This window comes from Pseudorasbora parva, chromosome 19, assembly GCF_024679245.1.
Source record: "Pseudorasbora parva isolate DD20220531a chromosome 19, ASM2467924v1, whole genome shotgun sequence".
NCBI lineage: Eukaryota > Metazoa > Chordata > Actinopteri > Cypriniformes > Gobionidae > Pseudorasbora > Pseudorasbora parva.
The window spans coordinates 18,911,714-18,926,414 of record NC_090190.1 but is presented as its reverse complement, the minus strand read 5'-3'; the positions used below and the strand labels follow the sequence as shown (position 1 = coordinate 18,926,414).

Sequence of the window (14,701 nt, the reverse complement as noted above, 5' to 3'; positions counted from 1 at the left end):
CAAGATTTAGTCAAAATGGCAAACTATAAAGTTACATAACTGATAATTAATATTAATTTAAAAGCTATCTTTAATTTAAAAAATGGCTTAATTTTACCAGCACACTGATGAATCCATATCAGCTATGGCAAAACAATATGGTTATAATCTGATCCTTTTTAAAGCTGCAAACTAAAACCATGATGACTAACACAGTTTTAATGGCCACTCTACAATTTTTTTTATATCATTGTATTATAATGTTTTCCAGATTATCATTTGTACATTTAAGTAATTTAGGATTGTCATGAAACTTTAAAATCATATATATATCATATATATCACCGTTATTAATGACTAAGAAATGACATGCTAAAAGTGTTAGATAAAGAAAATACTGAATACTAAGTGGATCACTGAAATTCTTGTGTGTTTGATAAAGGAAAAAGTGAGGTGATCTGCAAGCCACTGACCTCCTGTTATTGAAGTGACACAATTAACATGTTTATTTTGGTGGAATAGATATTAAATGACATCTAGGTCAGTTTGCAGAGAGAGTTTTTATGAACACTATTAACAGTCGTTTAAACATCAAACAACTTTATAAAATATGTCGGTTTGAAATATGTCTGAATATCATTGTAAAATAATTTCTTTCAAATCATAGATCTTACTAAATGGTCAATGTTTGGTTTTGACTTTTAACTTTTGACTGACATGCATAAATGGGATCTCTGTTGGTACTGTGTATTCAATCTTAAACAAATAATACTTACTCTACTTACTTTTTTTTGTCACGTAAAACTTCTTGACACTTTCTTGGTTTTTCTGTCCAACTTCATTAATCCTGAGAATTTGACAGCTTTGTCTGTATTACTGCTGCGGAGAGAAGTGACCCCTTAATTAGAAATGAAACAGACACCGGATCTGTCACAGTTCCAGCAGAGATTTATTTAAATGACTCAATTTGTAGTGTCTGATTGGACATTTTATTCTCAGTGTAAGGATCTTTTTTTGTATTTATTTTTTTAATCTTTTGATATTTTCAAAGATATAGAGGTATATATCCTGGTCTTGTAGAGACACTTTGGTCATATTCCCAAGGAATATATGAACTGATAAAAATGCCTAATATGCACATTAAAATCAATTGATTCCTTTTAATCAACGCCTTGTAAAACCAAAAATCTTAATGTTAAAGTTAATAAATTAAAATAGAACTTGTTTTATTTCATATTATACACGGGGCAGTTGAATGCTTGAATCTGATTGGTTGACGAACATTCTAAGGTGTGCAGTTATTTTCAGGGAAACGCACAGCTAAAGTAGTTCCAGGCAGATCTTGACCACATTACAGCATCGCCAAATGATTTCAGTTATTTCCACGATCCTTAAAACCAAAACCTACAATGACACTGACCAAGCAAAAAGAAACACTAAACAATAGGATAAAAACGACTCAGATGTTTTCTGACACAAAATTACGTATAATTCTGTATGGAAAGCACAAACTCTCTTTCTCCTGATCTCTGTCCTACTCAAATGCACACACACTCGCACAGGAATGTGTTGTCAGCACTGCTCTGATGATTTTATCAGTAAAATAGTTTAACAACTTTAAAGCTATTGACATTTCTCACTAGTAAGGTAATAATGGCGCTGTTCTTGGAGCAGATAAACTTACAGCTCTCTCTTTGCTCTCTCTCTCTCTCTCTCTCTCTCTCTCTCTCTCTCTCTCTCTCTCTCTCTTTCTCTCTCTCTCTCTCTCTCTCTGTATAAGCGGAATCATTAACTCCAGGCTGTGCATTATTGAACAATAATCCACTTCATGTCGTGGCTGCATTACCACCTCTGTGTGCATTCATTTTCTAATAATTCAACAGCCTGTTGTCAGTTATTCCTTATATATTAATATAAAAAATAATATGTTGTTGGTATGAAATAATGCATAGTTAATCTGTGTGTTTTGTTGAATCATAAACTTTAAGGGTTGCCTAGCAGTGTAACTCATCACTGGACACATAAAAACTGAGCGACAGAAAAATAATCCACTTATTGTCTTCCCATTCGTTTTTTAGCGCAGTGGCATGAATAACATCGCCATCTATTAAGAACAAGCACAAATACCTCATATTGATTCATGAGTGCCTTTATCAGTCTCTAACTCAAAGTGCCGTAGCAGAAATCTCCCCATCAGCACTATTGAATTTCATCTTCCACGGGAGACACACAGCACAGCACCGCAGCACTCATCATCAGCACCATCACTCATACAGGCTCCTGTACGGCAGACGAACATGTTCCTTTCAGCTCCATAGGACCTCAGCTGTCTCGGTGCTGGAGAGTTTGTGTGGCTGTGCTTTAATATGTCTATACGGAGACCTCCTGGCCCCTGTGCGCTGTTATGAAGTAGTTCACAGAAAAGGAAATCAATGTTACGGGCATCTTAGAATGGATCTGTGCTGATTGCTAATAGTGATGACGGTCTCCAAGGTCTTTAACCATCGTTCTCACAGACAAGCTTCAAAATCAGCTTCTTACTTCAATAAATTCCCACAGGATTGAAGGAATATACTGGATTCACAGTGATCGGGAGTTTAATTAATAGATTAAACTGTGGGAAAGAAAGAAAGAAAGAAAGAAAGAAAGAAAGAAAGAAAGAAAAGAAAGAAAGAAAGAAAGAAAGAAAGAAAGAAAGAAAGAAAGAAAGAAAGAAAGAAAGAAAATAAAAAAATAAAAAAATAAAGAGTTCTGTGTAAAAGTTCAGGGTTGGATGAAAATACAGTAAAAACAGTAACATTGTTAAATATTAATACAAGTTGTAATGTAGTATATTTTAAATATCCTTTTATTAAAGCTGAATTTTCAGCAATCAGTGAAATGATCCTTCAGAAACCATTTGAATTGGCTGATTTGCTGCTCGAGAAACATTTATGATTATTATTAATGTTAAAAATGGTTGTGCTAATTAATATTTTTGTGTAAACCCTGATTTTCTTTGATTAAGAGAAAGTTAAAAAGAACAGCATTCTATTGAAAAAATTAATGTTTTATTACATTATCAATGTCCTTACTGTCGCTTTACGGAGGGTAATGGTTAGAGAGTCTGACTTCTAACCCAAAAGTCATGGGTTCGAGTCTCGGTACCGGCAGGAAATGTAAGTGGGGCTGTTACCCACAATTGCAACGTTGCCCACTGCTCCGGGTGTGTTTTGGCAGTGTGTGTGTGTGTGTGTGTTCAATACTCACTGCTTTGTGTGAGCACTTTGATGGGTGAAATGCAAAGCACAAATTCTGGCTACATGTCACTTTCAATGAAAAACCCGTCTGTCTGGGGAGAGAGACTTGCATTAAATTCAGAAGAGCATTGAGACATAACTGTCTGATCACAGAATGATCCTAAAAGGCCACCGCAGTTTGAGCTTTTCCCTTGAGCGCTAACTGGCATAAAGAAGTGAATACTCCTTCAGACATTCTCTCTGTTTTTGACCTCTCTTTTACCTCTCAAAAAAATCACAGACCTCGCTTTTATAAAGCAGTGTCCTCGGTACTTCCACCAAGACCAGAAAACACCAAATTTGTGAACTTGTACCATGGTCATAATCTGACAGCTGACAGTGAATAACACTGATTATCTCTTCAAAATGACACCTGTTAGTGGGTGGGATATATTAGGCAGCAAGTGAACATTTTGTCCTCAAAGTTGATGTGTTAGAAGCAAGAAAAATAGGCAAGCGTAAGGACTTGAACGAGTTTAACAAGGGCCAAATTGAAATGGCTAGACGACTGGGTCAGAGCATCTCCAAAACCACAGCTCTTGTGGGATGTTCCCGGTCTGCAGTGGTCAGTATCTATCAAAAGTGCTTCAAGGAAGGAACATTGGTGAACTGGTGACAGGGTCATGGGTGGCCAAGGCTCATTGATGCCCTCATCTGGCCCCGATCAAACTGTAGCTCAAATTGGAAAGATCTGTCATTCATCTACAGTGCCTTGCGAAAGTATTCGCCCCCCTTGAACTTTGCGATCTTTTGCCACATTTCAGGCTTCAAACATAATGATATGAAACTGTAATTTTTTGTGAAGAATCAACAACGAAATTGATTGGATATTTCAAACTTTTTTAACAAATCAAAAACTGAAAAATTGGGCTTGCAAAATTATTTGGCCCCCTTAAGTTAATACTTTGTAACGCCACCTTTTGCTGTGATTACAGCTGTAAGTCGCTTGGGGTATGTCTCTATCAGTTTTACACATCGAGAGACTAAAAGTTTTGCCCATTCCTCCTTGCAGAACAGCTCGAGCTCAGTTAGGTTGGATGGAGAGCGTTTGTGAACAGCAGTTTTCAGTTCTTTCCACAGATTCTCGATTGGATTCAGGTCTGACTTTGACTTGGCCATTCTAACACCTGGATATGTTTATTTTTGAACCATTCCATTGTAGATTTTGCTTTATGTTTTGGATCATTGTCTTGTTGGAAGACAAATCTCCATCCCAGTCTGAGGTCTTTTGCAGACTCCATCAGGTTTTCTTCCAGAATGGTCCTGTATTTGGCTCCATCCATCTTCCCATCAATTTTAACCATCTTCCCTGTCCCTGCTGAAGAAAAGCAGGCCCAAACCATGATGCTGCCACCACCATGTTTGACAGTGGGGATGGTGTGTTCAGGGTGATGAGCTGTGTTGCTTTTACGCCAAACATAACGTTTTGCATTGTTGCCAAAAAGTTCAATTTTGGTTTCATCTGACCAGAGCACCTTCTTCCACATGTTTGGTGTGTCTCCCAGGTGGCTTGTGGCAAACTTTAAACAACACTTTTTTCTTCTTGCCACTCTTCCAGAAAGGCCAGATTTGTGCTGATTGCTGTCCTATGGACAGAGTCTCCCACCTCAGCTGTAGATTCTGCAGTTCATCCAGAGTGATCATGGGCCTCTTGGCTGCATCTCTGATCATTCTTCTCCTTGTAAGAGCTGAAAGTTTAGAGGGACGGCCAGGTCTTGGTAGATTTGCAGTGGTCTGATACTCCTTCCATTTCAATATTATCGCTTGCACAGTGCTCCTTAGGATGTTTAAAGCTTGGGAAATCTTTTTGTATCCAAAACCGGCTTTAAACTTCTCCACAACAGCATCTCGGACCGTCCTGGTGTGTTCCTTGTTCTTCATGATGCTCTCTGCGCTTTAAACGGACCTCTGAGACTATCACAGTGCAGGTGCATTTATACGGAGACTTGATTACACACAGGTGGATTCTATTTATCATCATTAGTCATTTAGGTCAACATTGGATCGTTCAGAGATCCTCACTTAACTTCTGGAGAGAGTTTGCTGCACTGAAAGTAAAGGGGCCAGATAATTTTACACACCCAATTTTTCAGTTTTTGATTTGTTAAAAAAAGTTTGAAATATCCAATAAATTTCATTTCACTTCATGATTGTGTCCCACTTGTTGTTGATTCTTCACAAAAAAATTACAGTTTTATATCATTATGTTTGAAGCCTGAAATGTGGCAAAAGGTCACAAAGTTCAAGGGGGCCGAATACTTTCGCAAGGCACTGTACATCCCTCTATTCAAACATATTGTGGGAAAAAAAAATAATTGTAAGATGTGGCAAGAGGAAAATCTGACTCATTTGCATTTTTCTAAACGCCTTGGTGTCTTCTTCAACTGGCACATTATGTGCAGGAAATGCTGGGTCATATATTGACTCATGGATTGAGCGGTAACACATGGCATCTTTCAGTTAGACAGTGATTAATTTGGATTGTCAGAGGCCCCGGGGCTCAGGCAAGAAATAAATAAATATGTTAAGAAATAAAATGAAAGCTCAGACGAGACAGACGCTGCATCATGTATGAAGTTTGAAGGTTTCTTTAAAAGTTTCGAGTCTCTGGATGCAGTAAATTCCTGTCACAACACAAGTTGTGAGGAATTAATGATGATGTTTCCTTTTCTATTCATGGGTAAGTTCCTAAATGAGCCATGTTCTCTACACAATGGCAGAGTAAGGTCCAATGCTCTCAAACGAACATGGGTTATAATTAGTGTGACTGCAATAGGAGATTTATGAAACAGACTTTCTCACACCGGAGGATTCAATCTGTAAATTCTTTAAATGAATTATTTGTAAATGAATTGCTTCTTTTATCATAACTTAGAGGATTCACTCTAAAAGAGATTTGATTTAATCTAATATAAATTTGATTGAAATTAGAATAGAAATAAAAACTTCTGCCTGATGCTTTTTGAAGTTCAGTTCAATATGATAGCACCACGTTTCTGAAATCTTAATAAATATAAATGATGAGAGATATGACAGTCTGAGATTACTTTCGGCTCATATATGCTGTTGGAATACATCATGCTTTCATTTAAAAAAAGGTTGACTAACCTTTGTGAGACGGAATTTACAGATTGAATCCTCCGGTGTGAGAAAGTCTGTTTCATAAATCTCCTATTGCAGTCACACTAATTATAACCCATGTTCGTTTGAGAGCATTGGACCTTACTCTGCCATTGTGTAGAGAACATGGCTCATTTAGGAACTTACCCATGAATAGAAAAGAAAACATCATAATTAATTCCTCTGCTTTGGGATTCAACTTTGCGTTATGACATGAATTTATTGCATCCAGAGACTCGTGATCAGTTAAGACTTCCAAAGGGAGAACCTATTTTCACTATCTGAAAAAAATGTATATGCAAATATGGAGTCAGGAGAATATGATGTTGTATTAGCAGACTGAGACAATGATTCAGTGAATATATTAATATGAATTAGTATGATGTGATGTTTGGAATCTTTTATTCGTTCATTACGTATTTTTGATGAGTATTTCTGCCCTTGAGACAGTTAACGTGCTGAAGCTACTTATTCTAAATCCAGAGTTCATGGAATGATGGATTGGAAAGGCTAAATTCTGCACCCATGCAAAAGTGCTCTCATTTTCACTCAAAATCTTCAGCAGGGCAGAGAAAACTGGAAATGTATTAAAAGAATGTACTTAAGTGTGAAGTAAATGTAATTTTTATCAGAGACTTAATTAATTGCAATTAACCGCAAATATATTTTAGTTTAAATGTATACTAAATGCAATTAGCTGAAAGTGTTTTTAAGTAAGACTTAACATTTTTATGTCATTTTATAATTCTATTGTCTGTGAAATATGGTTAAATTGTATGTACTGACAATAATGTAGTGTCAACTAAAATATACTTTTAATGTAATTTACTGTACAGTCCCTGACAAAAGTCTTGTCGCTTGTGTACAAATTGACCTAAAGTGCCGCTGAAATATATTTCTAATCAAGATTTTTTTTACAAGAAATGGCTCATTTTAATCCCACCAGCTTTTGTGATAATGTTTCAGTGAAAAACTAAACTTTCAAAAAGTATTCTAATATTCACAGCTTGGTAAAGCCCATTGAGTCAATTTTTGCAAAGACATAAGTGTTGTCACCTTGTCATATATGATTCACCTGTGAATAATAATGGATCAATTAGGTCTCAAGTGTGTATAAAAAGAACCCCAGTACACTAGACCTTCACATCAACTGCAACTAGACCTCTGCAAACATGCCTAAGATTCACCCAGAGACTAAAGTTTTGATTATCAAGAGGCTGAAGACCAGATCCACTGCTGATGTGGCAGACACCTTCAATGTGTCTCAGCGTCAAGTACAGAGGATAAAAAAAAGATTTGAAGAGACTGGAGACGTTTTTGACAAGCCCAGGTCAGGCAGACCCCGCAAGACAACTGCTCAAGTTTGTTGGCTCGAAAATCCAAGGCCAGCCCATTTTCCACTGCAACAGAGCTCCACGAGACCTGGTCACCTGAAGTCCCTGTGTCAACCAGAACAGTTTGGCGGATTCTGTCTCGAAATGGCCTCCATGGTCGAATCAGTGCCCGGAAGCCAGCACTAAACAAAAGACAATTGAAAAACCGTGTGGCATTTGCCAAGGCCCACAGCCTGCTAAAAGGATGGACGCTGGAAAAGTGGCAGAAGGTGGATTTTTCAGATGAATCTTCTGTTTAATTACACCACAGTCGCCGCAAATATTGCAGGAGACCTACTGGTGCCCGAATGGATCCGAGATTCACCCAGAAAACAGTGGAGTTTGGTGGCGGAAAAATCATGGTCTGGGGTTACATTCAGTATGGGGGTGTACGAGAGATCTGCAGCGGGGGAGGCAACATCAATAGTCTAAAATACCAAGAAATCTTAGCTACCTCTTATTCCCAACCATAAAAGAGGCCAAATTCTGCAGCAGGACGGTGCTCCATCGCATACTTCCATCTCCACATCAAAGTTCCTCAGGCGAAGAAGATCAAGATGCTTCAGGATTGGCCAGCCCAGTCACCAGACATGAACATCATTGAGCATATGTGGGGTAGGATGAAAGAGGACGCATGGAAGACGAAACCAAAGAATATTGATGAACTCTGGGAGGCATGCAAGACTACTTTCTTAGCTATTCCTGATGACTTCATCAATAAATTGTATGAATCCTTGCCAAACCGCATGGATGCAGTCCTTCAAGCTCATGGAAGTCATACAAGATATTACATTTGAATCTCACAGCACCACAACTTAATTTGCTGACATATTTTTGTATTTGCAGTAAATTTGTTCAATTTTTGTATAGGCGACAAAACTTTTGTCTTGCCAAAATTTGACCTTTCTGTCTTGATTAAATGATAAATATTTTTTCTGTGAAAATTATTTATTTCAGTGCATTAAACATCATTTGGGAGGGTTTTAGCTTTTCGTATGAGCTATTTCTAACACCAATGAATTAATTAAAAGTCAGGTTAATATCAGGTATTTCTAGAAAATAGATAAGCGACAAGACTTTTGTCAGGGACTGTATATTTAAAACCTGTCATGTATTAAGATTACATTTGTAATGATGAAGCCATTTAGTAAATTTTCCAAATGTTAACTGGTTTCACAGACAGGGTTTGGATTAAGCCAGGATTAGGCTTTAGTTCTTTTAGGGCATTTAAGTAGCTTTTATACTGTACAGCATTCCGGGAAGGCAGTGCTGCATTTGAACCGATTTGAACGAAGAAATGACCGGAAGCTTCACAACATCGCTTCAGTTGCGTCGCTAAATGGATCTCCACGGTCACTGCTGTCAGGACTTCACAAAATCAACAGTTATCAAAGAAGTGTGTTTTTGATGGATAAAGGTGACGATAAAGGTTTGGTCCTGCTTTAGAAGCAGGCAGTGAGTAAAACTGCTTCAAATGTCTGTTGTTGGCTATCACCGCGTAAGTAAACATCAGTAAACAACACGATCGTGTATAACGTTAGTTAATTTATTAATGGAGCATGCAATCTATGGTGTGTGTTTAAATACCTTTGTTTAGCTGACCACTATAGGTGTCGTTTAACGTTAACGTCAAAGCGTGCTTTGTCATTCAAATGCGCTAACGGTTACTCCATTGTTGTTCTATGTATAACGTTACACTAGTCTGATGTGCAAATCCGTTTTGCTTGCTACTGCTAAGGTTTAGTCACATACAATAGTCCATAAACCAAATCATGTCCTCATAAACTGCGAGTAAACACGCACAAATGTTGACAGGTCACTAAATACAGTACATACCACAGAGATGTTGCTTCCCCTGTTCAATTTATTTCAGCCTCCGGATCTGATTCTGGATCATATCTGTATTAGTTGAATTTGATTTAGGGTAGCGTTTGCTTCTCCTCGTTTTTTTCCGGAAAGACTCGGTACAGCCTATCTTTCTTTTATAAATATAATAAAACTAAAGACTTTTCGGAGATATGAAGGATGCAATACTACTCTATAGGTACTCAAGATTGACATGAGATTGACTGAAACTGAGTGTTAAAATTGCTATTTTAACCAATGAACCAGCACATGTCAGCATAGCGTTTGAGGGAGTCGCCTGTCAATTGCGTCATATCTGCGCTACCCTCGGTTTTATTTGGCAGAAGCGCTTTTCTATTACGTTGTAGCAGTGTGAACATGTCACAGCAGCGCCGAGCAAACGCACAGAGTAATGTCATAACATCATTTTAAACACACTTAAATGTATCTAATATGATAAACATAGCTGCTTTACCTTATACTCATGACCGGAAAAGCGGAAATAGTGTGTGCACCCGGCGACTGTGTCCCGTCCCGTCCCGGTGTTCGCGAGGTGGGTGTTTGTATAACAATCGTTCCAACGGCTGTGCTCAGCTCCACAACACTCAGTCCTGCTCTGCTTTACACTACAGTAACATTAATAACCGCATCCATGAACATGATTTCTGCCCGTGTCCTATTTTCCACCGGCTGTGACGTGAAGACCACATGTCCCAAGATACTGTGCTCAAACTAAATGTGGTGACCCCAAATTTTTTTTAAAGATTTTATGTGGCCTACCACTTCTTGGCTAAGTTGCTGTTGTTCCCAATTGCTTCCACTTTGTTATTATACCACTAACAGTTAACCATGAAATATTTAGTAATGAGGAACTTTCACAAATGGACTTATTGCACAGGTTGCAACCTAATCCATTCTTTCACAAATGTTTTTAGACACATGCTGCGTCCCAATTCGCCTACTTATACTACGTCCTAAAAGTATGTACTCTTTTTGTGAAGAAACAGTATATACTTTTGAGTGTGAAGCAGAAAAGTATGCAAGCTTCGGGACATACTACTTCGCCCTCTTTAACGGACTCTGTCGCTTAGTTACGTGCATCCCGTCACCGTTTATCTGCCCTGTCAATCATCGTCAGATTCGTCACAGTTCAAATCCTCCACATTCAGTTTAATCTCCTACCGTATCAGAGAGAAATGTAGCCGCACGTTGATCTGCCATTTGTGGGTCTTTAATGCAGAGACTCTCCTCATGTGTTTGCAGTTGAAATATAATGATGCATTTAAAAGTTAATGGCCAAACGTGTCATTACAAAAGTTCACAATGCTGCTGCAGGTGAAATATAATGTGGACAACACTGAATAAATATATTTTTGTCAGGTTAAATATTGATAGTTGGTCACTCAAACCCCTTTATCTAGACTTCTCTACTTAACTGTCGGACTCGCACATCCACCATGTTTGTAGTTTTTTAACGCTTTTTATCCACATTTGTAGTTCTAATCGAATCCTCGTCCAACTCGCAGTGGGTTGTGGGCAATATCAGCCATTAGAGTGCCCATCGATCCGTACTTCAAATTCAGACCGGAAATAGTAAACCATCCGTGTATCTTTGAAATACTCTTTTCAACATACTACGATTTGGGACGTACTAAATCTATTTTCAAATACTATTTATTATGGATAGTATGCGAATTGGGACGCAGGGACAGTCTGCATGCCTAGGTACTTAATGTTATACACCTGTGGCCATGGAAGTGATTGGAACTCCTGGATGGAATGATTCGGAGGGGTGTCCCAATTCAATACAGTGTATATACCAGGGGTCCACAAACTCGGTCATGGAGGGCCGCTGTCCTGCAGAGTTTAGCTCCAACCCCAATCAAACACACCTGAACCAGCTAATCAATGCCTCTTTAAGACCTAGTAAGACACTGATTTGCTGGTTCAGGTGTGTTTGATTGGGGTTGGAGCTAAACTCTGCAGGACAGCGGCCCTCCAGGACCGAGTCTGGGGACCCCTGGTATATACTATGTGTGTGTGTGTATGTGTGTTATTTTCTTTTAAAATATACTTTTAAAGATTTAAAGTACACTACAAGGGCACTTTCAATACATTAAATCAATGAGTTAGTTGAATCCATGAATAAATAATTCACAATGGTTTTGTGAACTGGATTAATTTAAAAGATCCAAATAAAAATAAAAACAAATCATTGACAAGCTTCACTACTTGTTTCACAAACTCCTATGAACACAAAGGGTGCTAATGTGCCTGGGATTTCTTGTGAGTGAATAACGATTATTTTTATTCTGATCCTCACAAAGCTCAGCATATGGCTTCAGAAGACATGGAACATAACTCAAGCACTGGGTTCTTTTATAACCGTTTTTAATGCTTGAAAGGTCTAGTCCATATTAATTGTATTTGCATGGGAAAATAACAACCAGTTCTATTCCTTTAAGACAAGTTCAGCACAGCTCCCTTGTGTTCTGTCCAGCTCTGGTTGTGTCTTGTGATGTTGTTATCTATAGAGTGCTGGAGGGATTATTTAAAAATAAAATGAAGGGGACATTAAACATCTGAAAAATTCATACAGTGATAAACAAGAAAATGATAATAAATTATGCAAACAGAATACATTTTTGCTGTAAAGACATTATTCAGATTAGGTCAGTTCAGTGATTCACAGTGATTCAGTTCAGTTCAATAACAGTGTCAATGTTGCAAAATTCTCAATTATGAAACAAAGCTGTAAAGCAGCTCTGCACAAAACAGTGTTGTCATCGTCCAGATCAATTCAGTTCAAGTTTTGTTCTTATCCACTAGTGTCAGTGCAGTGAAAACAATAATATTACTGAATATTACGAGTCCTGAACTAAGCAAGCCAATAGCTACTGTGGCAAAGAACTCAAAAATCCATCAGATTACAGATCAAAGAGTCGCTTTGATAGCCGTATTGGGGTCATAATCGCATTCTTGTAAACTATTCTAAGTCAGACTATCAGGAAAAAAACTGAAAGAGTTTTCAAAGCGTGGCTGTCTATGCAGGAGAAACACTTGTAAAAAATCTGTGCTACATGATGAGAAAACTGAGAAAAAACACCCATAATGCAATTCTGCCTTCTGTTACTCAGACTGTCCATGGAGAGGAATACAAAAATGCAGACGCCTAATCTGTAGTTCGAACAAAAGCTCTGTAGCTGTCAAAATTATATTTTGCGTCATCTGGTGGACATTTTCTGACAATTAATAGGAATATCTAGGTGCAGATAAGATGAAGAAAAAGTGCATATTGTTCATTCAAATATTGAAACCCATAAACTGGAAACCCTTTAATTATGTGCAGTGTACAAGGGAGTTTTTCCTTTGTGTTGTGGAGTATTTCCAGTGTCTTGTGGATGTATCTGGACTAATTAATCTGTTGTTTTCTGTGCTAATGTTTTCGTGTTGTGCCCCTTGTGGTTGCAACCTGGAGCATAAGTCGTAATCATTAATATCTGCCTCTTTTATCTCTCAAAGCTCCTCCATGATGACCACCGTGACCTGGTAGACTGTGAATTTGTGGAGTGTACGGCCTGCACAGCCACGTGGCAGAGATGTACCAAGAGGTGGCTTTCCTAGCAGGCAGCACTGATCATCAGTTTACCTCCTTCCACTTTAAGCATGTGGAGAACCCCCATGAAATCAGCAGCAAAAAGGGTGTGTTCTACAAACGCGTGCAACTGCAGCGCAAGCCCGGCGTACTTGAGGACGAGGTTTACCGGAATCGAGGGGCTGGAGCAGATGAGGGTGCTTTAATCGACCGTGCCGCCATCATCAATGTGGGCGGCATCCGTTATCGCATACCATGGTCCACTCTTGAGGAGTTCCCACTGACGCGCCTGGGAAAGTTGCATAGCTGCAGCAATGCCGAGGAAATCCTCGACTTATGTGATGACTATGATGCACACTGCAACGAGTTCTTCTTCGACCGTAGCCCCAGCGCCTTCCGCTCCATTGTCACATTCCTGGCAGCCGGGAAGCTCCGTCTTCTGCGGGAGATGTGCGCTTTGTCCTTTCAGGAGGAGCTATTGTATTGGGGTGTGGAGGAGGCTAGCCTGGAGTGGTGTTGCTTGAGAAAACTCCGTCTTCGGCAGGAGGAGCAGCGCGAGAGGCTTCGGCAGGAGGAGGAGGAGGTCGAGCTGACCTCGCCTCAGTCGTATGAGGAGGCGCCAGGTGTCGGGAACCCAGAAGAGGGTCGCCTGGCTGGGTGCATGCACAGCCTCAGAGACATGGTGGAGAACCCTCACTCTGGGATTCCTGGGAAGATCTTTGCCTGCCTCTCGGTGGTGTTTGTGGCCATCACAGCAGTTACACTGTGTGTTAGCACTATGCCTGACATGAGGGAGGAAGAGGAGAGGGTGAGTGTACACTTAAATGCTCCAGACTAGGGCTTGTGCGACTATTTGTTCTAGTTGTCCAAAAAAGTCGACTAATAACTTTCTCCATCAGTTTTTTTTTCTTTCTTCAACTTTTTCCACCCAAAACTTTATTTATCATTTACTTTCCCTCATGTCATCCCACATGTATATAATTTTCTTTCTCCAGAAGAACACAAACAAAGATCTTTATAAAAACAAAGAACACATGACTCTGTGAGATCCTTCAAAGTTGAGGCTTCAAAACCACCCCAGTTTGTGAATCAGTATCTTCTAAAATTAATTGATATTATAACATTAAACTATAAAACATTGCAGACGACCAACTGTCATACAACTGTCATGCGTTCGCTTGCTATATATGTCAGCATGTTGTAAAGCACACTTACAATATCCTTCTTAAAGGGATAGTTCACACAAAAATGAAAATTATCTCATGATTTACTCACCCTCAAGTCATCCTCGGTGTATGACATTCTTCTTTCAGATGAATAAAATCGTTATATTAAAAAATGTTGAAATATGATTTCGAGAAAAGAGAAGAGGGGCTTGAGTTTGTTGCTCAGCCCTATTTGCAAGAGGAGTCAAAACTTGTGATGCTCCTATACATTTTACTCTTTCGCCGTCAGTCGACTTGTGTACTGCTTACTGCCGGAAGCTAGTTATTTTAGTCTATATATTTTAA

General features: G+C 38.8%; 1 protein-coding gene across 1 annotated transcript in view; it reads left to right on the top strand.

Annotated features, from left to right (window-relative positions):
- Window positions 1–14,701, top strand: part of kcng2 (potassium voltage-gated channel, subfamily G, member 2) — a 46,104-nt gene that overhangs the window by 732 nt on the left and 30,671 nt on the right. Inside the window, exon 2 of the mRNA XM_067426343.1 lies at window positions 13,118–13,998. Coding sequence (XP_067282444.1) covers window positions 13,195–13,998 — 804 coding nt within the window. The 5' untranslated portion in view covers window positions 13,118–13,194. The remainder of the gene's footprint in view (window positions 1–13,117; window positions 13,999–14,701) is intronic.